The sequence below is a fragment of the Daphnia magna genome, linkage group LG2 (assembly GCF_020631705.1).
Source record: "Daphnia magna isolate NIES linkage group LG2, ASM2063170v1.1, whole genome shotgun sequence".
Classification (NCBI taxonomy): Eukaryota; Metazoa; Arthropoda; class Branchiopoda; order Diplostraca; family Daphniidae; genus Daphnia; species Daphnia magna.
In genome coordinates this window covers 2,898,371-2,923,133 of record NC_059183.1, presented here as the reverse complement: position 1 = coordinate 2,923,133, position 24,763 = coordinate 2,898,371, and the positions used below count along the sequence as shown (strand labels likewise).

General features: G+C 45.3%; 2 protein-coding genes and 2 pseudogenes across 2 annotated transcripts; 1 reads left to right on the top strand and 3 right to left on the bottom strand.

The window, feature by feature from the left end:
• Positions 1 to 2,849: 2,849 nt before the first annotated feature.
• On the top strand, positions 2,850 to 4,166 carry LOC116935610. Its single transcript, XM_032942887.2, has one exon. It carries the CDS (start codon positions 2,850 to 2,852, stop codon positions 4,164 to 4,166), a length of 1,317 nt encoding a protein of 438 aa, XP_032798778.2.
• A 10,477-nt stretch (positions 4,167 to 14,643) lies between these two features.
• LOC116935618 lies at positions 14,644 to 15,624 on the bottom strand (annotated as a pseudogene).
• A 4,320-nt stretch (positions 15,625 to 19,944) lies between these two features.
• On the bottom strand, positions 19,945 to 21,821 carry LOC116935612 (annotated as a pseudogene).
• On the bottom strand, positions 21,822 to 23,548 carry LOC116935614 (the record flags this gene model as incomplete). Its single annotated transcript, XM_045168673.1, has 3 exons — positions 23,249 to 23,548; positions 23,065 to 23,178; positions 21,822 to 22,343 (listed from the first exon to the last, which is right to left on the bottom strand). Coding segments are annotated over exons 1-3 (936 nt in total), but the record flags the coding sequence as incomplete, so codon positions are not given.
• Between the last annotated feature and the right edge of the window lie 1,215 nt (positions 23,549 to 24,763).

Genomic DNA, 24,763 nt, shown 5'->3' with positions numbered 1-24,763 from the left:
CTGTCGTTGACGAAGAAACGCTGAACAACACGTTAAGAAATCATCCTGACAACAATGAATCGATCGTTAGCTCATCAAATTCGAGACGAAGAAACCAAGATCCTGATCCCACCGCCATCATGAACAAAATTCAGCAACGCCTACGCCAAGAAATTGAGTTGAGAAGAAACGTCGAGGAACAGCTATCAAAAGCGACGACAACCATGACTCAAATGACCATCGATTTCGCAAAACTGTCGAGCGAAATTGAACGCAACGCTGAGCTTCAACGAAAAATACAGCAGCAAGCTGAGCAGATGGCGAAAGATAAGAAGAACACTGAAGAAGCCGAACTTCAATATCGAGCCCTGGTGGAAAAGGAGAAGAGACAGATGAACGAAAAATACGAAAAGGCCATGGAAGCCGTCGAAAACCGAATCAAACAACTCGAAGAGCTGTCAAGGCAGGAAAAAGAAGCAGAACGTCCCGAAAAAGCTGATGCCTCCGCACACGGAGCAATCCAGAAAAAACGTGTAGACTTCAACGACCGCAACACTGAAGTAACTGCGGAAGCACCCAAGAAAACCGATAACACTGTCCATTGGTCATCATACGGGCTGACAAGTCGACCAACTTCAGGTTTTTCTAATAAAAAACCGGAAAATTTCAATTTAAAATCCAATCCTGGCCAAAATCCTGGCGACAGCTCTAAGGTTTTCAATTTAGATGACGACGACGAAACAAACCAAGGTCCGTCATTCTTCCGTCCAGACGCGTCTTCATTTGGAATACCAAACCAAGGCCCGCCATTCTTCCGGCCAGACGCGCCTTCCTTTGAAATACCAAACCAGGGTCCGTCATTCTTCCGTCCAGACGCGTCTTCATTTGGAGTACCAAACCAAGGTCCTTCATTCTTCCGTTCTGCCGCACCGTCTTTTGGAGCGCAAAGCCAAGGCGCATCATACTACTGTGCCACTGCTCCGCCTTCAGATGGAGCCAATCAACGCAGTTCAGAAAAAAACAAAAATCAAAAAAGCCCGACAGTCGACTCGTCAAAATGGTCGTTCAACCAAACGATAAACGGGCCGGCTAACAGCAACACACCGAACCGAAAATCCGTATTCCGAATGCCGCGATTAGATCTCGACCCGTTCGATCGCGATCCGAGAAAATGGCCGACTTTCATCGCAAATTTTAAAGATCTAGTCAACGATGATCAGGCGATATCAAGCACTCAAAAAATGGCGCTTCTCCGAAGTTGTTTGAAACCAAACATACAGCATAGTCTGGGCGATTGTCTAAACGAACCAGCTTTGTATGAAGCAGCGCTTGAAGAGCTAGAGTGTACATATGGCCATCCTCATCTCATTTCAAGAGCGTACATTAGAACAATTCTTGATCTTCCAAAAGTTCCGCATTTCAACGACTATCGAGCCCTCTTAGGATTTTCTACATCCCTGCGCGGCACCGTTTCGTCGTTAAAAAATGGCGGCTACGAAAATGAGCTGAATTCCGGCGGACTACTAGAGATAATTCTCGACAAATTTCCCGCTGACATTCAAAGCAAGTGGGGGAAGAAGATAGTTAAATCACACCCGCAATTCCTGACTCTGCAAGATTTCGTACCGTGGCTGCACACTATTGTGAAAGCAGAAATGGTGGTTAAACATGCAAAAGCGTCAAATCCTCAACCAACAGAAGGGAAAACGGGAAGACAAGACCACAAACTGGGCCGGCAAATTCACAGCAAATTTAGTTCGCCCGTCTCACCAACGATTCTCTCGATATCGACTGCATCGAATTCTAAATCAAAAACAAAAATTCAAAACACCCTTCAATTCAAAAACCTAAAAGAATGTTTGGTGTGCAACGGCAATCATAAACTCCAAGATTGCAAGAAATTCTCCGACTTCTCCGTAATCGAAAGAAGCAACCTCATCAAGCAAAATGGTTGCTGCCTCCGATGCCTTGAAAAAGGTCATTCAGGTCGTGACTGGAGCAGCAACAAAAAGTGTGGTGACGACGAGTGTCAACACAACCATCATAGGCTCTTGCATGGCGCGCCCCGAATATTTCCGAAGCCGCTCGTTAACCCGACGAACGAAAGTCCAGCAATAGTGTCAACCAAGCGAAACGACAATGGAACTGGTGGGTCCACCGGATCGACCCATTGTTACACCTGCGCCATCCGCGAGAGGGACAGATCATGGTCCGTGCTGTTGGCTGTCATGCCCATTACAATCTGGAACGGCAAGAAAAATCTCGACACGTTTGGACTGTTGGACCCGGGCAGGGAAGCGTCTCTTATCTTACATCATGCGGCCGACAAAATTGGATTGACCGGACAGGCCCAAACGATCCGTCTAATAACCTTCCATGGCCAGGATCCAGATATTCCAACGCGCACCGTCAACTTCGATATTTCTTCAAGAGACGACCAATCGCGATTCAAAACCATGAATGCGCTGACCGTCCCACAACTCAACTTTGCAAAGAAGAAATGTCATTGGCCCAGCGTCAAGAAAGAATGAAATCATCTAGCTGATTTAGATTTGCCAACATTCGACTCGGCTCTCGTTACCGTTATTATCGGTCGAGACATACGTGGAGCGCATCGTATTTTGGAAGAACGCTGCCACTCCGGAGACACCGGCCCAGATGCCATTTTAACGCCATTTGGATGGTGTGTAGCCGGTTCAGTGCCGTCACGAGTGTTCGAGGCCTCGGAGAGAAGACCCGGTATTTATCAGATCCATTTTCAGCCATCCGACCTGGAGTTGAGAGAAGACATCGCGAGGCTGTGGCAAACTGAAGCCTTCGGTGTTCAAAAACCAACTCAACCGATACTCTCCACCGAAAACCGAAAGGCGATGGACCTCCTTGAAAAATCCTTCCGCCATACAGGAGAACGACAAGAAGTGGCATTAATGTGGAAGGAAGAAAACGCAGTGCTGCAAAACAACTATTCGTCGGCATTGCAGCAACTGCAACATCTTTCCAAACGCTTCAAACGGGACCCAGCTTATGGCGAAAAATATAACAAGGTGATCCAAGAATACCTGTGGCTCGGCCACGCAATTCCTGTAGATCCGTCCGACACAGGTACGCCTGGGCGTGTGTTTTATTTGCCACATCATGGTGTCACGTCCGTGAATAAGCCGGACAAGGTCCGCGTCGTATTCAACTGCTCGGCTCAACATAATGGAATCAGCCTAAACGACATGCTCCACCAAGGCCCAGATTTGTTAACAAGCCAAGTAGCAGTCCTCCTCCGCTTCCGTCAATTCCCGGTACCGATTTCCGGAGATATTGAAAAAATGTATCACCAGGTGCAAGTTCCGGCAAGCGATCAATCCGCTCTTCGTTTCCTTTATCAAGCGCCTGGGATCAACGAACCGATCAAAGCGTTTCAAATGACGCGACATGTTTTCGGTGCCGTCTCATCGCCGACGACTTGCATCTTTGCTCTGAGAAAAACGACCGAAGATAATCGACATCTTTATCCGAAAGTTGCCGATCTCGTGCTGTCGAACACGTATGTCTACAATCTACTTTATTCTGCCGAAAACGAAGACGACGCCATTCATGACGCCAAGGACTTCAAGGCCCTCTGTCTAGCTCGTGGATTTAATGTCGTACAATGGATGTCGTCATCCCGTCGTGTTCTCTCAACAGTTGCTCCATCAGAGCTCTCTCGCCCTCATCTCGACTTCAATTCTGAGTTGCTCCCGGTCGAAAGAACGCTCGGCATCTTGTTGGATTGGGAGACCGATCAGTTCATGTACAAAGTCGAGTTAAAACCAGCATCGACCATGCGTGAAGTGCTCCAAGGTTTATCGAAGGTCCACGACCCTCTTGGTCTCATTGCCCCCGCCATTTTGCCAGCCCGAATCTTAATGCAAGATATATGGCACAGCCGGTGCGGATGGGACGACGTGCTGGATCAAGAACTCCGAAAAATTTGGACAAATTGGACCAATGAGCTAAAACTTCTCGAAGCACTCCGCATTCCGCGCTGCATCCGCCACGTAACCAAACCCGATCATCTAGAGCTTCATGCTTTTAGTGATGCCAGCGAAAATGGCTTCGGTGCTTTTGTATATATCCGATGTTCATATCCGAACGAAGAAATCAGTGTCGCCTTAGTGATCGGAAAGGCAAGAGTGGCACCGTTAAAACAGTTATGAACCCCACGACTCGAACTCCAAGGAGCTGTTTTAGCCGCTCGACTCGTCAGCACAGTCCGACAAGAAATGAACTTGATGGACATTCCAAAACATATTGGACCGACTCGCAAACCGTCCTTCAGTGGATTCATTCAACGTCCTGTCGCTATCACGCTTTTGTAGCTCACCGAATCACCGAAATTGTCGACCAGTCAGTGGCAAAGAAGTGGTGGCATATCCCAGGTGAGCTGAATCTGGCAGACGACGCTTCGTATGGAATACCAGCGTCATCCTTAAATCCGAAACACCGCTGGTTTTGTGGGCCATCATTTCTCCGGATGTCCCGCGAAAGCTGGCCAGCGCCCGAACAAATATCAGAGCCCAGCTCCGATGATCCAGAAGTTACCCCGTCACGCTGGGTGGGATCAATTTCAAACGAACCTATTCACCCGTTCATCCGCATCGCCGAACGTGTGTCAACGTTGGAAAAATTCAAGTCATCAGGCTGGCTCCGGCGCTTCGCGCGAAATTATTCGTTAAAAGAAAAACCAAAAACAACGCCCAGTTTCTTATCCGTGCCCGAGCTCCGCACGGCAATGACGTTCGCGTTTCGCATCAACCAACAACATTATTTCGCCCACGAGTTGGAATTTCTCCGCAAAAGACGTCCATTACCAGTCGATTCAAAACTGGTTCACCATACCCCCTTCCTCGACGTCAATTCCATCATGAGAGTCGGTGGTCGATTAGATAGGAGCGCATTCAACGAAGACATCAAGCATCCTATCATCCTCCATCACGAGAGTCAATAGCCCGATTGGTTATCCGAGAGCGACACATTTATCTCGAACATTCGCGACCTGATCGCACGCTCCACGATGTCAGATCTCGATACTACATCCCGAAGCTGAGACGTATAATAAAATCCATCGTGGGAGATTGTGCAAAATGTCGGCTGTTACGCACGAAACCAGCCCCTCCAATTATGGCTCCTCTCCCGTCCTATCGCCTCCGCCCGTTCACGCGACCATTTTCCGGAACGGGAATAGACTACTTTGGACCAATGCCCATCACCATGCTCCGATGATCATTGAAAAGATGGGGCGTGATGTTTACTTGTTTAACGACTAGAGCCGTCCACATCGAACTCGCCGAAACACTTTCGACCGACTCGTTTCTTCTCGCTTTCTGGCGATTCGTAAATGTGCGTGGCTGCCCTGGCGTCGTTTATAGCGACAACGGCACAAATTTAGTCGCAGGCGAAAAGGAAATCTCCGAAGGTTTGGCGCGTTTCAATCAAGAAAGAATCGGATCAAAATTGGCGAAACGCGGCATTGAGTGGCATTTCTCTCCTCCCATCGCGCCGCATTTTGGCGGTTCATGGGAACGCCTTATTCAGTCCGCAAAATCCGCCCTACGCATCATTCTCGACGGCCGGACAATCGTCCAACGAAATTCTTCAGTCCGCCTTAGTCGGGGTAGCAACGCTAATGAATGGACGTCCCCTCGAATATGTTCCAGTCGACCCGAAAGATCCCATTCCGTTGACCCCCAATCATTTTCTTCTCCTCGAAGCTAATCCGAACGAACCTCTGGACGTCATAGATTTGGCAGAAAGACCGTCCACCAAAGGATGGAGAGCAGCACAAGATCTCATCATTCATTTCTGGTGTAGGTGGCTCCGCGATATCGTACAGAAACTCAATTCTCGATCACAATGGACAGCACCGAATCGAAATATTGCTGTCAACGATATTATCTTAATTGTTGATCCAGCCACTCGCAGAGGTGAGTGGCCGCTTGGCCGCGTACATGAAGTCTTTCCCGATCTCAACGGCACCGTTCGCTCGGCATCCGTCGCAGTTTGGTCCGAAAAAGGCACGGAAACAAAACTTTGGACCCGAGTGGCTCATCATCTGTGCGTGCTGGAGACCGAAAAATGCGATGTTTCGGACATCCGAAACAGGGCCGGCTGTGTTACGGACGAAAATCTGACACCTCAGCGCCCTAAGGGCACCGAATTTTATGTCCCGGGACAAACCAGACGACAGCTCAGTGGCAAAATCGACACTGTAGAGAGTTCTCCCGATCCTAGCCATTTTCAGAGACAATTCAATCTCGATTTTTTGTATCGAACTTTTCTGTTCATGTGAATTTCGTGTCAATACATAGTGCTAGTTTTTCTCCACACTCTAATCAGCCGATTTATCGAACAGTCATTTACCCGTAACAGTACGTTTAACACAGAGTGTGAGGGCCGTCAACATTTCTTCGGCCGTCAACTCTCCCACGGTTGTCTTGCAAATTCCCATCCTTGCTCTGGCGTTCGTCGCGAACCATCTGCACCAAGCGATAACTCTTTGGATCTTCAGTAAGCTGGAATACCTTCTTACACAGTCATCAATCGGGTGATTTTCATCCTCCGTTTTGACGGTGAAGACTCGAATTACGTTAACGTCACTTTCCTACGGCTCTGCGATCTCTTCCCAAATATCCCCCTCCGACGGATTGAGTTTCAGGAACGATGGATCTTCGTGGAATTTCACCAACTCGTCGACGTTCTTCGGGTCGATGCCACGACTACACAGGTACGCTGGATTGTTAATTCCGGAAACGTGACGCCATTGTCTTCGATTCGTGTTCCAGAGGATCTTGCCAATCCGATTGTTCACGAAGGTTTCAAATCGGCAAGTGCGGGAATGGATCCAACGTAAGACGGTTTGAGAGGCGGTGTGGAAAGTAACTTCACGTAAATCATATTCGAGCTCTCGACAGATTACTAGGGCGATATTTAAGCCTTCTTCAGCAGCCTGCAACTCCAATCTTGGGATCGTGAGTCCTTATACTGGTGTTACGTGAGTTTTAGCCATGACGAAGGATACGTTGATCGACTGGTCCTCGAAGATGAAACGGAAATACGCCACAGCTCCAAATCCTTTTGTGCTTGCATCCGTGAATACATGTAGGTGCTGCTGCGTCCAACGTCCACGTTGATGCCGAAAACATCTTGGTACCGTTAACAACTCCAAGTTATCCAGATGCTCGTACCATTAGTGAAAGCGTTAGCCTAATTCTTCGGGGATAGGGTCGTCCCAGCCGATCCTTTACTCGTACGTCCATATATCTTGCAGAAGTGACTTCATTAAGAAAACAACAGATGCGACGTTTCCCAACGGGTCGTAAACACTGGATATAATACTAAGGAAGTTCCTTTTGGTTAGAACGTCATGACTGGGCTGCTTCCGTATCTTGAACGTCAGCATATCCGTTTCCCCGTTCTACATTACTCCAAGCGTTCGCTCGATGGGTACCTTTTCCAAATCAAGGTCCAGTGTTGGTGAGGCTAGACCGAACTCACGTAGAGCCGATATCACCTTCCTTGATGAGGAAGTCCCCTTTGTTAGGTTGAAACCACCAAGTTGCAAGAGTTTCTTCATTTGGCGGGCGCGTTTTACTGCCTCGTCTTCGGAATCGAAGGAGTCGAGGTAGTTGTCAACGTAGAAGTTTCTTCGGACGCTATCTGCTTCCTCTGGGTACTGGTCGCGATGATCGTGGGTGGTCTGGTTGAGGGCGAAGATACAGGTCGTTGGGGAAGATATTGATCCAAAGACGTGGACTGTCATTTGGTACGTTAACGGTGCTTGATTACTGCTAGGCATCCGGTAGACAAAACGATAGCCCGCCTGATCTTCTACTGGGACCTTTAATTGGTGAAACATATTCTCGATGTCTGCGCCGACCGGTACTAGGCTCCTTCAGAAGCGTAGTAGGACACCGAGCAGGCTAACGAGAAGATTAGGTCAGCTTAACAGGTTTTGGTTGATAGACCTTCCTCCATACTCGGCGGCTCCGTCGAATACAACTCGATCTTTGGTCGTAGAACTGGATGGGCTTACAACCCCGTGGTGCGGTAAATACCACGTTCTACTTGACTCCTTCCGCAACTCTTCGGTCGTGAGGAGTCTGGTGTGATCCAGGCCGATGTACTCCTTAGCAAATGCATCATACTTCTGGGCGAAGTCTCAATCTCGTTGAAATCGCCTCTCCAGAGAATAAAGTCTCTTCAATGCAGTTGCCCGATCGTCGGGAAGGATTTACGTTGTCGGTCTTCCACATTAGGCCGTCTTGATACCGATTGCCAAGATTTTTTACTGTTGACTCGAGGATACGTTTTCCACGTAGATCGTCTTCGGAGAGAACAGGCTGCTCCATGTCTACGTCTTTCGCCTCCAGCTTCCAGAACCTTTTGACTAACTCGTTGAGGTCTTCGGAACGTTCCTCTGATACTCTGTGGGCGATAAACGGACTTTCACCTTGTGGCGGGCCCGTGTGACCACCCAGCGACCATCCAAACGGTGTTTTGAAAGCGATAGGCCCAATTGTTCCAGCCTGCGGCTTGACGGAATCCATGTGGTCGTGGGCTTCTGCTACGTCGAGTCCAATCAATACACCAACGTCTTCGGGTTGTACGTTCGGGACATCAAGACCACGTAGGTGTGTCCAGGACTCCATTTGAAGAGGGTTGATTGGGGGGTTCAGTGTCACCTTCAAATTGTCGACGACGTAGGCGTGTTTAACTTCAAACCAGCTTGTTCCGTCGACGGACGAGAGGGAGAAATCCACAACGGCAGCTTGAACGTTCGATGTTGTTCCATCATAGGAGACAACGTTGATGCGTTTAGGCTGGCCAACGAGTCCCAACTTCTTTACTATATCTAGCCTGATCAGTGTGGTGTCGCTTCAGGTATCCAAGAATCCGAAAGTGTCGCCCCATCTTGCATCGACGCTAAAAGGAACAGGCACGATCTTAAAACATGCACGTCGCTTTACCGTTTCCTTCTGGGTTAGTGTCCCAAGGAAGGCAGTCGATGTAGACGCTGATGGAGGTGGTTGATCCGTTTGTTTTCCTCAGTGGGATGAATTCGGATCCGTGAAGCAGGGAATGGTGTCTTGATCCAGCACATCTACCAATGGTACATTTGATATCTCTGGAACACTCCCTGCGTTCGTGCTTGCCGGTGAGGCAAAGTAGACACCTTCTGGACTTAAATACAACTTCAGCCCGTTTCGTGGGCGTGAAAGACATAAACACGTTACAGCTGGCCAAGTTGTGTGCCCTGCCGTTATAAGCGAGGCACCTCCACTGGTCAGTCTTTTCGGCTGTTTTCTCCTCCGTCTTCGGTCGTCTTCCCATGGGAGCAGCTAGCGGAGGTGAGGATGCCGTTACTTTAGAGCCATCCTCTGTCGAAACGTGTCCAATGGTTGACGTGTGAGAAGCATTTGGTCTCTTGACTGGCTTCTTCTCATCAAACCGTACTGATTTGGACGTCGATGTGTTCAGAGACTCAAATACGTTTTTACCATGTTGTTCACTCATGGATTTTACTGTTACCCAGTTGTCCAGGTCTAGAACGTTCAATTCTGCACCTGCCTTTTTTCTCTTCTCGTTCCACTTCTCTTGCAGGTATGTCGTCAGCTTTGCTTCTATGGCCATCAGGGTAGTACGGCTGTGAAGTTCATGCACATATCTCGACTGTGAAAGGGTCACTACTGCTCCGTGCAACCGATTGGCGAAGGTCTTGAGGCTCGCAGCATCTTGGCTCTTCAAAGGTCGAATCTGCAGCAGGTCGTCGAGATAGGTCTGGTCCATGACTTCGGTGCGGCCGTAGACTGCGTCGAGACGATCCCACACCACGGAGTACATGTTTTCATCAGCAAGGCACTCGCCGATCTCGTTCCGTACTTCTTTCGACAGTAGCTCCAACATGAACAGGAGGGCAGGAGAACCGTTGTATTCGTTTTCGTATCAGGCTCGAAATTTGGCCTTAAACCGAGCGTAATTCTTCGGATTTCCATCGAACGGCTGGATCATGAAGTTTGGGGTACGTGAACGACTACAGCAGCCACCATGAGGATGGTTGGAACTGCCATTAGCAGGCTGGTGCTCAGAGGACGTGTCCGAAGACGTGTCATCCCCAATAGAAGGGCCGCAGGCTGGATGCATGATAGGCAGTGGTCTTGAAGGCTGCTCTCGTGAAGAGGTGTCGAAGTCAAGCAGAGTTCTGTGATGTAGTACCGTGGCTTCGAGTGACTTCAAGGTAGACCGAGCGGAAACGTCTTTTCTAGCTGATAGAGTCTGTGGTCGGCTAGGTATGCGTGCTCCTTGGTCGATGACTAGCTCCTGAATCGTTCTCAAGTGTACCTTGCTGACGCCAATCTCCGTTCGAAGGCCCTTGATCTGTGTGTTTAGGTCTAACTTAACCGTTTCGATCTTCTGATCCATGTCGTGCAACGTCTTATGTTAGTCTTAAACCAACTGAGTGTTGACGGTGATTTCAGTGGACGTGACATGGGAGCTGTCTATGAGTTTGCCTAGTTGCTCACCCATACTCTTTAAAGCCTTACTCAACGTTTCCGTGACTGACCTTGCGTTAGCTTCCATCTGGAACTTTGACTGTTCCAACTTGACTTGACTTCCAGCTCCAACATTTGCTTCTAGATGTGCAGGTCTAGCTGGCTGGTTTGTCTGGGATGATCGGTGGGCGCCGACCGAGTAGACCTCTTCTGCGATAACGTTGTGCTAATCGTGACGTCTGAAGCTGACGTCCCAATAGAACTGACTGAGTGACGAGACGACGTGGCATACCTAATGGTGAAGTTGAGGATTTCCACGTGGTCGGTGTCAAATTGTACCTCCCATTTTTCACATGCTTGACGTTGTGGATCCGTTATATCGGGCAGACTGTCCATATACTTGTGATGAAGATCTTTGACGTCTTCGTAGGTACGAATTAATTCGTCTCGCCATGCTGCAACTTGCAACTTCTTGAGTCTGATGGCTCCCATCTTGCGATCTGCCACTGCTTTTTTGAGCTGATTCGTTATCTTCGTGTGGGCCGCCTTTCTTCTCCCACGTTTCTGCTTGAGATCGTTGTCTGGGAGAAGGGGGCCTTCATTCTCCACTGCCTCTGGCTTCATTTCGTCTTCTATAGAGTTATTGCCGCCCGACTCAATACTCTCGGCTTTTGCTACGGCTTCACTCATGACGTAGAAACGTTCAAAGACAAGAAAGAAGTCACACGTAAACGGATGTCGATTATTCACGTAGATACAGCGATGATACAGTCAGATACGCAACGCGTGGTAGACTTGGCTCTGCCTTTAGGTTGGCGTAAACGTATGCCAAAATCTTGCAGCAGGGAATACCCGACAATTTTACTGAATCTTAACACGTTTTTACTAGGGATTATAAGAGAAATGCACGTGTTCGTTAAATCCCGGGTTTCGGCACCATTTGTTACTCACGTTCACTTGCAATGGAATGTGATAACAGAGATGAGTGATGGAGGGTGAAATAATGAAGATGAAAATCTGACTTAAAGGAAAAAAACGAACGACTTTATTCTCGGTTGGAAAAAAGAGGGGAACAATTTGACAAAACGGTGAGAGGGCTTAGTAGAGAAAACTAGGGAGTACTTGATAGATCCTTGATTACGGGGGAGGTAGAAGATAGGTCCTCGTCTACGACTATTACAAGAATAACTGAACTAAAAAGGGACAAGGGCCACTTCCAATTTAACACAAGAAAGAAGGCCCTTGCCACCTACAATCCTGCCCGTGAGGGCAGCACTGTAAGTGACAAGTTACGTTACATACAGTAGGGGAGATTGGGGTCGTACAGGACAAAAACTTCGTTTTGTGCGTAATTCAGTGTGTAACAATGTTATGCTGAAATAAATTAGATTAGTGTAAAGAGCGTTGTTTATATAACATTAGGGAATTTTTCATCGCCATACGTTATCTAGTCGAATGCTACGTTGCGCGATAAAATCAAATGCGAAAAAAGATGTCGAACAGCCCTATACCAAAAAATGTGCTGTAAATAAAAATGAAAAGACAGCGCTCGTTTTTTGTTTCCTCTATAACTCGTGAATTTTTAAGAATTTCACGATGATTTTTTTGTCAGATATAGTAATAGAAATTGACATTGACAACATCCCAGTATTCCCCCCCCCCCTCAGTTCATCATCACCAAGACCAGTAACTGCTACTGTCCTGTTTGGTACGTGTCCTGTTTGACCCCGCTCTCCCCTATAGTAAAGTAAATGCAGCAAAGTATATTGACCTGGTAAAGTAGAATGAGCTTAATTTTACCGAATAAAGATCTAATTTTTAGATTAACCCGAGGAATATTTTTAAGCAAAAAATACAAAAAATACCAAACAAATAAAAAAAATTAAAAAAAATATGAAAAAGTACAAAAAATATGAAAAAATTCAAAATAAATTTTAAAAATGTATTTGTTATTTTTAAATTCGTACCCCCAAATAACGAGTCGACAACCTTCTGGATTAGCAAAGAAAAAATAATACAATAAAAAACACAAATCATCATTACCTACAAGGTATTATTATTATAAAGTATGATATAGCGAAATGAAACATACAACTTTTTAGTAGAAGTTGCTACCATATTTCTTAAAGATAGAGTGACTGGGTGAGGTAGATCCTCTACCACCGGCCTACCATTTGCATTGATGTCTAGTCTACCAATAACTAAAACGAAAATAAGAATAATCCTGGCTGTTGATTGATCACAGATCCACTCATTGACAACATTCTCGAACCTCTCAGATGCTACAACCGCTCAGCTACTGCCCCTATTTTTGACAAAAACATTTTACCGTGTAAATCAGAGACTTGGAAGAAAAAGTTAAAAAAATTTATCGTCGAAAATTACATCAAACACGTACGAGTATGTGTTAAAGTTATGTTGTATTCTTACTAATGGAAACTAATTCTACACAATGATTTCTATACTTTTTAAAATGCTTAACTGGTAATTTAGTCCAAATATTTCAAAGATTGGCGGTGAAATAGGACCAAAACCAAATAGGACTGGAGGAATTTTTATTTTCAAATGAGGTTATACAACTTGCTGGGAAAGAAGTAGAAAAAGGGGTAGATACAAATGGAATACACCTAGAAGGTTGTTAGGTAGTCTTTAGGACGCGGTAGATCCGTTGGAACTTGTGAGGAGTCACACTGAGAACTTCAGGAAATCCGTTTTGGAAGTCGACGTTAATCGAAGTTTAAAGACGTCTCTACGGAACTCCCAAATTAAGCCAAGCATTTCTTCGGTGGTCATTTCTTCTAAGCAAAAGTCAATGGGCTTTTGAGGATCTGCACAAGTCTTGAGCGTAGCGAAAACTTTTGGTGTGAGGAAACAAATTGAGTCTGGTAGAAACCTTCCCAGGAAAACATTAACCACAATTTCTTTGACTAAAAATAAATTCGTCCAGGTTTGGACATAAAACTAGTTTTAACTTTATTTAGAAATGGTTCGTTCTTACCGCCACTGTTTTTGGCTGCTTGTTTAAGACCAAAGCACCAGATCGATGGCGAAGAGTAGGGATCGGTCCAAATTGTAATGGTTTACACGCGCGTGGAACGTGTAAACTACCACAAGAACGTAACTATAAAAAATAATAAAATTAATTGGGTTTGGGATTTACCGCATGTTGTATTGAACTACAAGCGACGATGGAGAATGAAAAACGATCCGCGAAGATACAGCCCAATCGATAAAAATACTTCAGCAAAAAACAGTCGTGAAGACTGAAGTGGAAAAACAAAAAAAAGGTCTTTTATGGTTTTTTAAGGAAGCATCGTTTTCTTCTGGTTGGCGTGGTAATCGCGGTAGCGTCTTTTCTAACGGTCAACTCGGCCTTCTTTCTTGTTCGAAAACAAGGCGGCTTTTTCCGCAACGGTCAACTCCCCGTATTGCCTGGGGCACCAGAGGGGTGACTTTTTAGAAAATCGAAGGCCATCGTTTCTCTTTTGTCAGAGATCTCGATTCTTTACATCACCCCCCCACCCTCCTAATTTGGGCGACCCGTCACAATCACTCCTAGCTCCTGCACCCACATGGCAAGGACAAGGAATCCAACACTACATCTGAGGAACAAAGCGTTCGGGTGGATGTCGCCCTGGCGGTGACTCAGGTAGTGCTTCAGCCGTGATTGTCAATGGCGGTTTTCTGGAACAAGTGAATTGGAAGATTTTGGCAAGAAGTGGAAAGGCCTTGAGTAATAGGGAACCGATTCCGCAAAATCTGACGGCTAGGACTGACAACGCGCCAAATCCAGAGACTGCCCCGAAATTTTTCACCCATTCACCGATCTTAGCGATAAAATCGATGTTTGGTGCGTAACCGTGATGAATAGGTACGTTTGCTGTCAATAATTGGCATGAGTTATCTTCTGCGTAATGCTCGTGAATAGTAGCCAAGATGTCGGTCATCACTGACGCGTGACTCAACGGTCCGTTTTCATCGCGGGATTCATTTGCAAAAAATTTTGTAGCGAATTATCCGCTTCGTATGTCACTAATCCAACCAGTCGTCTACCATTTGTTGGGACTGTTGCGATTACCGGAACCCATTCACAGTCCGCGTAAATGTGCGCTTTTCCGTTAAAGTTGATGTAGTTAGACTCTAGTTAATAACAAGGATGGTATGGAACAAGTTGCCACCCATTATGGGCTATTGTGAAGTTCTTTAGCCGCGTCTGATTTCCGCATTTCGTCCGCTCCGCTCCGAAGGATACATTAAATGGTGAGCAACGTGCTATTTCAACCTGCGCTCCATACACCGTTAATCTTGAACAACTAGGTAGTTTAAGTTGGGTAGCCGAGTACCAACCGTCATTCTTAGCACTCAAGAGGATACTATTGCGTGTTGCTTTTTGATTCTCACATTGGAGGCATTTAATTTCGTTCGCCAGTCGGTTTACCTGGTCCAGCGCCAGATCCCTGGTATATTGATAGTGCGCCGCCTGCTTGATTTCAGCCGCTAACGACGCAGGAACCTTACGTTCTGTGGTATTCTGGGCAGTGATGCTGTCGTAGGAGCCGTTCCTGAGCACTTCGACCAATAATGGAGGAGCTGGTGGTACTGTAGCGTTCGTAAAACCCGAGGTATAGGACCTATACAGTTCCGGCGATGGTATGTTTACAGCAATGAGAATTTGTCCATTCCATTGATGCTAAACAAGGCGGATTGGCCACACATTTCTAGTTCCTTTGAAACGTTAACAAGGTAGTCTGTTTGGCTGATCCGATCCTGTAAGCCCCGTACTTTTGAGTCATGAGTCTTTGTACAACAGACCGTCGTTTACTGATTCGCCTGCGATTTTGAGATCACACGGCTTATTCTCTTTGTATGCGTCTTCCCAAATGAGCGTTTGGAGGTTTCTGGTTACCGAACCGTTGTATGGAACTTCAATTGTACCAACGGGTGAGTTGATGGTGCAATTGTCGCACTCGCATTCCAGGGCAACTTCCGCGATTTTACAATGAAAGGCGACGGCCCAACGTGTTTTCATCCAAACAGGTTGCAACAGAAGCAACACGTCGTACGCGTATTTGTGGTTTCCCTTTGCGTACATGGTTTCGTTTTTACATTTTCGTAAGTCCCGCATTTCTTCGCAATCGGCTCTGGACACTGAAACCACCCATTTACTTTCCGTAGGGTAATGCCAGCCGTAAAAGTCGGTAAAGATAGAACCCATCCTTTCGTTCATTGCTACAATCACATACAGTGGTCATGATGGCCGCTGTCACGTGTAGGCTGGCGAAGAGAACTAGTACAAGATAACTAGAGAAGAAGACAAATTGAGTCTGAGGTAGTGGACTATATCATGTTAGATGGTTAAACTTCTACGGGGTGGGGCAAGCATACACGGAATATGGAGGATGGAAATAAGATGAGACTGAACTAATGTTTGTTCATATCTCGTGAAGACTATTGATGGATTTTCTAAAGGGGAGCTACGGTTCTAAAGTTCTTTTCTGTAAGTGGAAGTAGGGCTGGGTGCTTATAATTAATCTAATGGAAAGTCTCTGCACCTATCGGGAGGACGAGTGGCTTTTTTGGGACGTGCATTAGTGCTATTTTCGCTTTCTTCTAGGGGTGTTGGGGATGCTGGACGGGGTTTAATGGAGGGGGCAGATTCGACCAGTCATCTTGGCTTTGGCCCTGGCCCAGGTTTGGTTCGATCTGGTGGCTGTCGGTTGTTACATTAGGCGTCTGGTTCCAGTGGTTCAGAGGGTCGAACTCGATTAAGTTAACGTCTCTGTCGTCACGCTGTGTTACCGCGTCGAAATCGATCAGTTCCTTGTCCTCTTCCTGGTCCGGGGTATCGGATACGTCTTCAGGTTCTCCGTCAGTGAAATCCTGTTCGTCGTCCGAGTCAACTTCTCTTAGTCTAGCGGCTCTTAGTTTGGACTCCCATAGATCGTCGAAATCGACACATTCCTAATCTCTCCAAATCATGCACTCTGTTGTAACGAAAACTGGCCTAAATATCTAGGCCAAACACCACGTGGTCATAATACAACAACACGTGTACGGGGTATAAAAACTACGTGCGCATAGTACCACGTGCGGGGGGTGACACGTGCGCGGGATGCCACGCGCAAGGGATGACACGTGCGCGAGGTGACACGTGCGCGGGGGTAATGACACGTGCTAAAACATGAAACCTCCCTAAGAGCGCGAACCCTTCATAAATAAACCTTTGTCTCACCGTCTGACAGTTAAATGTTTTAGTTACTTGTTTAACCTTGCCTAATATTATCAATTATGCTAATTATCTCGTTTAGGGGTGGCTTTTCTACAGGGCCATTAACAAACCTCAAATTCACTTACTTCTCCATAAATTTCCTATGCAGTTATAATTCACCCTCCCCCGAATTTCTATTTTACTCTCGTTAACTCTAGTTTAAAATTTAAATCCCTTTTAACTGACCTGTCAAGAACCGTCAACTTGATTCGGGGTGGGTTAACACGGCCCACATCTTCCTCTTGATTATGTAAAAGTAGGTCACGGGCCGGCTAGTTCGGTATATAAAGGCCATGATTTTCACCCCGAGCCGTCAGTCTCCTTTGAGATCCCGACCACTCTTGGAGCCTCCTACCGCCAGCCGTGCCGCCGTACTCATCCTATCGGTATGTTATTTTTATTCTAATAATTATTAGTTTTATTATTCGTCTTGATTGTAGCCCTAAATACACGGCCTTCTGATAAAACGCCTCGTTCATTTAACCCTCTATTTCGTAGAGTAAGATGACGCAATTGAGCATTACTCTACACTGTCAACGCTTTCAGGCGGTTGACGTGCGTAAGCTGGGTACCATTTCCATTGTAAGTACGGATTTCTACCGTGTGGTTAGAGAAGACTTTTGAAACTCGAAAAGGGCCTTGGTATCGAGGGTTTAATTTCTTGCTTGTTCCTAGTTGAGTAACCAAAACGTCCAAAAGGAAACGATCACCCACTTCAAAATTCTCTTTTTTGGCTCTCTTATCATACTGGATCTTCTGCTGTCTTCTGGCTTCTAATAGGTTTTCTCTCGCTAGAGTAAAACCTTCTCTTAACCGTTGCATCGTTTGGCTTTTATAATCACGAGGTTGGATTAATTCCTGTTCTGGAATTAAAAACATGTCGACGACCATGTTTGGATCCCTAGCAGTGATTAGAAAATACGGACTCTCCATCGTGGAAGAGTGTACTGAGTTCCTATATGCTGACGCCATCGGGCCGAGGACTTCTTCCCACTGCTCGAAGCCGTTAGCAATATATTTGCGAACCATGTCCACTACGGATTTATTGAAGCGTTCTGTCATCCCGTTCGATTGTGGGTGATACGCCGTCGTTGTTTTAGGTTCAGTCTGGAGCTCTTGACATAAACCGTTGAATAATCTGGAGGTGAAATTCGTGCCCCTATCGGTTATAATAATTTTTGGAGGGCCATGATATAAAATGATTTTATCTATCAGGGCACGACAAGTCGTTTCTGCCATTTGATCGGGCAAGGCAACGACCTCGGTCCATTTAGAGAAAGCATCCGTCATGACAAGTACATATTTATTTCCTTTCGAGGATTCAGGTTTGATAGGCCCTAGAAAATCCATGCCGATAACTTCAAATGGAGAAGTCACGATCTCCAACGGGTGTAGGAAAGCTCTCATTACCACCCGTCTTTGCAAAGAACAAGCTTCGCATGACTTACAATATTCCTTAATCCCCCGCAGCATGTTAGGTCAATAGTACTTATCTCGGATTCTGAGATACGTACATAAAAAGGCGAGGTGCCCTGCTAATAGAGAAACATGATATTCTTTAATAATATTCCTCCTCAAGAAATATGGCACGACCGTTTGCTCTTGGATGAACTGCCTCCTCTTTTTCGAGGAAGGGAGGAAATCTCTCCTCAAAATTCCCTTTTTAATGTTAAAAACCTCGATTTCTTTTACCCAGTCTGGGTTTTCTAATTCGTCTTGCTCTGACAATGCCCCATTGTTGAGATAACGACTGATCTTTGAACAAGTTTCGTCTTTTCCTTGCTCTTCGATGATATTGTCGGTAAAATCTGTTCGTTATTCGGCGGTTACGACGCGGATGCGAAAGCAAAAGTCTGCGTTTGCGTACTCCCTTCCCGGTTTGCAAGTAATTTTATACTTGACTGCCGACAATTCGAACGACCATCTACCTAGTCTGCTATTCTCATCCTTATGGGTTTCCAACCACTGGAGTGGTCTATGATCGCTAATGATTTCAAATTTGTCGTCCTGTAAATAGAGACGGTATCTTTTTATTCCATAAACGATGGCCAAAGCTTCGCGCTCTATTGCTGAGTAGCTTCGTTCCGCCGCATTCAAATGTCTACTCGAATATGCAATAATGACTTCCTTTCCCTCCTGGATTTGGCTGAGAACAGCCAACCAATTCCATGGTTGCTAGCGTCGGTGAAAATAAGGAATTTCTTATCGAAAGTCAGGGAAGGCGATGACAGGTGGTGTAATAAGACATTCGCGCAACGTCTCAAAAGCCTTTTGTTCGGCAACTCCCCATTTGAAGGTAACATTCCCAGCGTCTTGTTCTCTTGCGATTTTCTTAACTTTCTTGTTGAGTTTATCCTTGTCTTTTTTCTTTTTGGTCAATTCTATTAACGGATGCACGATGTCCGCGAAATTTTTTATAAAGCGCCGATAGTAGGACGCGAGTCCTAAGAACGATTGATTTTCTACAATGGTGGTCGGACGTTTATAATGTTTCAGCAATTCAATTTTCCCTGGGTCCGGGGTGATTCCCCTGGCTGAAATCACATGACCTAGGTATTGCACGGATTCACACATGAATTTGCATTTTGAGAGACCGAGTTTTAGATCGGAGTCGTTTAGAAGGCCGAGAATGCGTCCTAAATTTACTAAATGTTCGTCTTTCGATTTGGAGAAGACTATAATGTCGTCGAGATAGACTAGACATATTTTCCCGATAACGAAACGTAGTACATAATTCATCAATCGCTGAAACGTACCCGGTGCATTAGTAGATCCGAAAGACAATCTATTCCATTTGTACAGATTGTTATCCACTATAAACGCCGTTTTTTCCTTAGAGCTGTCGTCCATTTCTATCTGCCAGTAACCGGAAGCTAAATCTAATGTAGTGAAATACTTTTGCCCATGCAGTAAATCTAAAACCTCGTCTATTCTAGGCAAGGGAAAGGAATCTTTTTTTGTGATACTATTGAGTTTTCGATAGTCCATACAAAGTAGAATTCCGCCATTTTTCTTTTTTACTAACACTACGGGTGCCGCCCATGGGGCCATGGATGGTCTTCATCTTATTAACTAATAATTCCTGCAAAATACTGTCAAGCTCTTGTTTTTCGATTTGATGTATTCGATAGGGGCGCAGTCTAACGGGTCTTTGTCCTTCTGAATTAATGTGAGGTTTTACCAGCCCTGTTTTTCCAAATTCTCCTGTGGTGGACGCAAATATTGATTGTTTATTGTTTAAAAAATTTACGAGTTTGGTTCTATTTGCTTCTGACATATCAGGTGGTAAATTGTTTACAAAATCTACAGAACTGGACGAGAGCTCGCGTTCGGCGCATGAATTAATGTTAACATTTTTTACTCGGCAGAATCCCAACGTTCCGATCATTTCGTATCTTGGCAGCGAAATTGGTTCGTTCGTTTCATTTATTAACGCTATTGTAAAAGCAGCCTTCTCACTACTCTTACTGATGAAAGGATCAACTCGTAATCCACTGTTTAGTCCCGGCCCTCTGTGGAAATAAAAACGCAAGATTGGGAGGTAGCTTTGCTCCATTCCCTTCTGATTCAACGACAGTGGCACTATAGGGCTTGATCGTGACCTTCTCTCTTGCTACGATGGTGGGCGAGGAGTCCTGGTTCGAGTTTTGTTTCACTCGGTAAATTCTCCTTTCACTACTATGAATAACGAACTTATGCTCGTACAATGCATCTAAACCTAAGATGCACTCTTCGCTAACGATAAAATCCTGTAGAAGGTTATTGCCTAAAACTTGAACTTTTAGGATCACTAGCCCTCTTGTAACTAGTCTGGTGTTCTCTACACCGTATAATTCGACCGGGACGTCAACCGTAAACTTCATCACACCTTTCTTCAATCTCCTAAAAACTTCTGTCTTAATTTAAAGTTCTACCGGCCCCCCTGTCTAAGAGGCCATTGAATTTCTCGTTACCAATTTGGATAGGGAGGCGAGGTATTTTATTTTTCCTGTTTTTTATTACTTGATTAATAATTTGCCGGGGTTTAGTACAAGGCTCACCGTTTTGCCCCACGTTACAATTGGTGGCTTCTAGTTTTCCCGATTCCAGGGGTTGAGCTGACCGTATTCTGCGCTGGAGGTGCATATCGGGCGTCGGATCGAGGTGGGGCTGATGGACAATCGCGTGCAATGTGCCCCCCTTGATGGTATTTGAAACAGGTTTGCCCGTTCGGCCCCCATCCGCACTTTTCGGTGTTGTGAGTCGTTGGGTTCCTGCCGTTATTTGCGCAACGAGCACAATAACGCTCTCCTCTGGGAGGAGTTTTATTCGCTGGGTTACTATGATTATCCTTTTGAGATGGTTGTGGATTACGATATGCTGGGGATGGATGGGGAAACTGCGCATTGTGGTCCATAAACTGGCTACCCTGATTTTGTTGATACTGCCCTATTGTTTGGGCTTGGGGGCTCGCATGGCTCATTCCGTTGACCTGGAGCTGCAGAATTTTCATCGTTTTCTCCGCATCTCTGGATGGTTTCAACATATCACAAAAACTCTTATTACTAGCTATTAAAAGGTTTTTCAATTCCTCCATCTCTCTTTTGTTTTCAACTAATTGCGCGTTATGAGCCGTGGCGACGGTATTGATTGACTGACCATTATCTGCCAGTTGGGTGAACTTCATTTTCGGCGAATGCTGCTCGATGACCGAATTTAGTTCTGCAATTTCATTTTTTGTTTCCCTCAGTTCCTGGGTACTGGCCTTAACAACGTCGACGCTCCATTTCTTTAGTTTCGCCTCATTTAAGATGGCTGCACATTTTTCTGTTGTTTTTACTAGGTCGTTCAAGTTCCTATAGTCCTTGAAACTCATTCTTTTGCGTTGGTTCGGCTTCAGACCTCCCAAAATGCCGTCCATTAGTTGCATTGTCTCTCTCAGTTTAAGAACGTTTGCCTCGATTGACTTCTTTGCTTCCGTTGGGTAGGCAGGAAAGCTTCTGTAATCGACAAGCATAGTCCCTGATAGATTCCCCAGAATTATGCGTGCAATTTTTAAACTCTGTAAAATACATTTTTCTGTTATCCCCTCCGTGAAAACGCTCATGTAGATTCTGTTTCCCTTTAACGAACGACTGTGCTTCCCTCGGATAATTTAACTGGAAGGTTGTAATACAGTCCCCTGCAGACCCGAACAGCTTTGAGCCTAAAAGTTTTATCTTCCTCCCTTCTTCAAACTCAGCGGTGTCGATAAACCTTTCAAAATGTTGTATCCAGTCCTCAGTTGCCCCCATTCCATTGAAAGCAGGTACCTGAGCTAATAACGCTATCGTTTGTTGTTGTTGGTTCTGTAATAATTTTTGGCTATTATAATAGCTCTGGTTCATAACAGCGGAGCAATTAACCTCTTTTTCTACTTTATCTACCGCGGGGAACCCTGTCGCGCCACAAGCTGTTTTTGTCAACACCAAGGCGGCTTTCGCTCCTGCTGTGGCATCTTCTCTTGACGCCCCTGTCTCCCGCAGACATTTGTACAAGGTCTCGTATGGGTTTAGATGCGCCTTTGTTGGTCTATGTGGGTTCGTGTCGACCGTTTTCTGAGAGGGGGTAGATTTGCTAATTATGCTTTTATACGGTGTGAACTTTGTTTCGATTTGTTTTGACGAAGACGGTTGGTGCTTTTCGAAGAGGGGGAGGGTCGTCAGAGTTTTCACTTGTCGAGTGAACGGGTGAGGCGTCTGCGTTTCCCCCAATCGAGTTGGAGGGGAGGTCGTCTGTTTTCCTACTTCACTAGTAGGAGCTAGTTTCCCTGTTGTTTGTTGTGATTGGTCTGTATAAAAATTCTGATATCTGCTAATAGGCGTTGAAGAATATTTGAGGGGTGGAAGTGACTGGCCTTCGGCCAACGTTTCCACTTTCTCTGTCCTTCTTAAATCAAAATGAATGCAGTGAATGCAACAGAGGGTAAAGCTTTTGTAAAGATATTGGCTAAATTACTAGTTGTTGGGATGAAGAACATAGCAATTTTTCCCTCGGAAAATACTTGACGAATGTAATGAAATTTCACAGCAATGTGTTTGGTTCTGTCAGGAAATTCTGGATTATAGACAAGTTGTATAGCGCTTGGGTTATCGCAGAATAAAGGCGATGGTTCAATTTGACGGGAATTTAAAGTCTCAAGTTACAGTCTTAACCATACTACTTTTCTAGCTGAGTCACCAGCTGCATAGTATTCGGCCTTTGTCGAAGAACAGGCCACGGGTTTTTGAATTAGGCTTTTCCAGGAAATAGGACCTCCATTAAGTATGAACAACGTACCAGTTGTTGATCTTCTTGTGTCTGGCCATCCAGCGTAGTCAGAATCAGAATCACCCGAAAATTGATTAGTAAGATCTGTTCCGGTAAAACACAGACCATGCCGTGGGGTTCCAGCTAAATACGACAAAATTTGTTTAACAGCTTCCCAATGTGCAGGTCCTGGATTAACACTGAATCTAGAAACTTGTCCAACACTAAATGCAATATCAGGGCGGGTCATAATCATTGCATACATAAAACTACCAACAGCTTGGCGATAAGGAGTGGAGGACATGGAAGATTGTGCAGTGACAGTGGCTGGAGAATCTTTTACAGTGAGATGAGAACCAGGCTCGGCAGGAACCGTTTTGGGAACACAATTTTCCATATTAAAAATTTCAAGAATTTTTGCTATATACAAAATTTGACAAACAAAAAGTTTCTTCTCAGCATGAACTCGAGAAATTTCCAGGCCGATAAAACGATCCGCTGGTCCTGATGTCATTTTTAAATGGCTGGTAAGATAGTTTATAATTAGATCATTTCTTTCTTTAGTCGGCCTGCATACCAAACCATCATCGACCCATATGGCGATAATTGTTAGGTCATCTGGTTCTGATCCATGACCAACGTAAACACAAGGGTCAGCTGTAGAGGATTGCAAACCATATTTCACCAGGAAATAATTAAATTTCTGGTTCCAGATACGAGGAAATTGCTTCAGTCCGTTAAACATTTCTTAAGACAACAGACGGATGATTCTTGGCAAGGTTCAACAAAACCTTCTGGCTGTTCAATATAAATTTTTTCGGCCAGCTTTCCATTAAGAAATGCGGTTGTTACGTCCAATTGAAGCATCTCCAAATCCAATGCTACAACCAAATATAGGGCTACTCTAGGAGAGTCAAACTTCACTACAGGAGAAAAAGTTTCTTTATAGTCGATTTCAGGTTTTTGAGAATAGCCTTTGGCTACAAAGCGAGCTTTGTAGCGAGCAGGAATCAATTTTAGATAACTAGTCTTCAGTTTAAACACCCATTTGCTTTTGATGACAACACGACCGTGAGGTAATTTTGCAAGCACCCACGTTCCATTTTCAATTAATGAATCGTACTCTTCTTTCATCGCCTTCTGCCATAAATCAACTTCGGTACTGGCAATGGCTTCTTGATAATCACTTGGCTCTGGGTGTCCATGTAGAATTGTTAGCATACTGTGCCAGACAGTTTGACGACGTTCACGTACTGGTCTTGAGTTTAGAACAGGTACTGGCAGTAGATCAGGTATACATTCGTTAGACGGCAGATCAGCGGTAGGGTTCACATCCATTTCATCGTCAATAGAACTGATTTGATCTTTATAGGAATTGAAGACATCCATATCTTGTTGATTATCCGGTTGATCGAGATTAGATGGGCTAGCAAGACGAGAAATACACTGATCAAGGAAAATCACATCCCGACTGGTCTTAATTTTTCGAGACATAGGATCCCAGCAACGGAAAGACTTGGAGACATCAGAATTCCCAAGGTAAATGCAGAGGGTACCCTTAGGATCAAGCTTACGTCTATATTCCTTTTGAATGAGAATGTAAACATAAGAGCCAAAAATACCCAACGTTGAAACATTCGGCTTGCGCTTGTACCAAGCCTCATAAGGTGTGATGACAGTGCAGGTGCTAGAGAGAACACGATTCAAAACATAAATAGCACAGTGAACA

Coding starts and splice junctions, on each gene's coding strand:
- LOC116935610 (XM_032942887.2), top strand. CDS start 2,850: ATGGACCTCCTTGAAAAATCCTTCCGCCATACAGGAGAACGACAAGAA.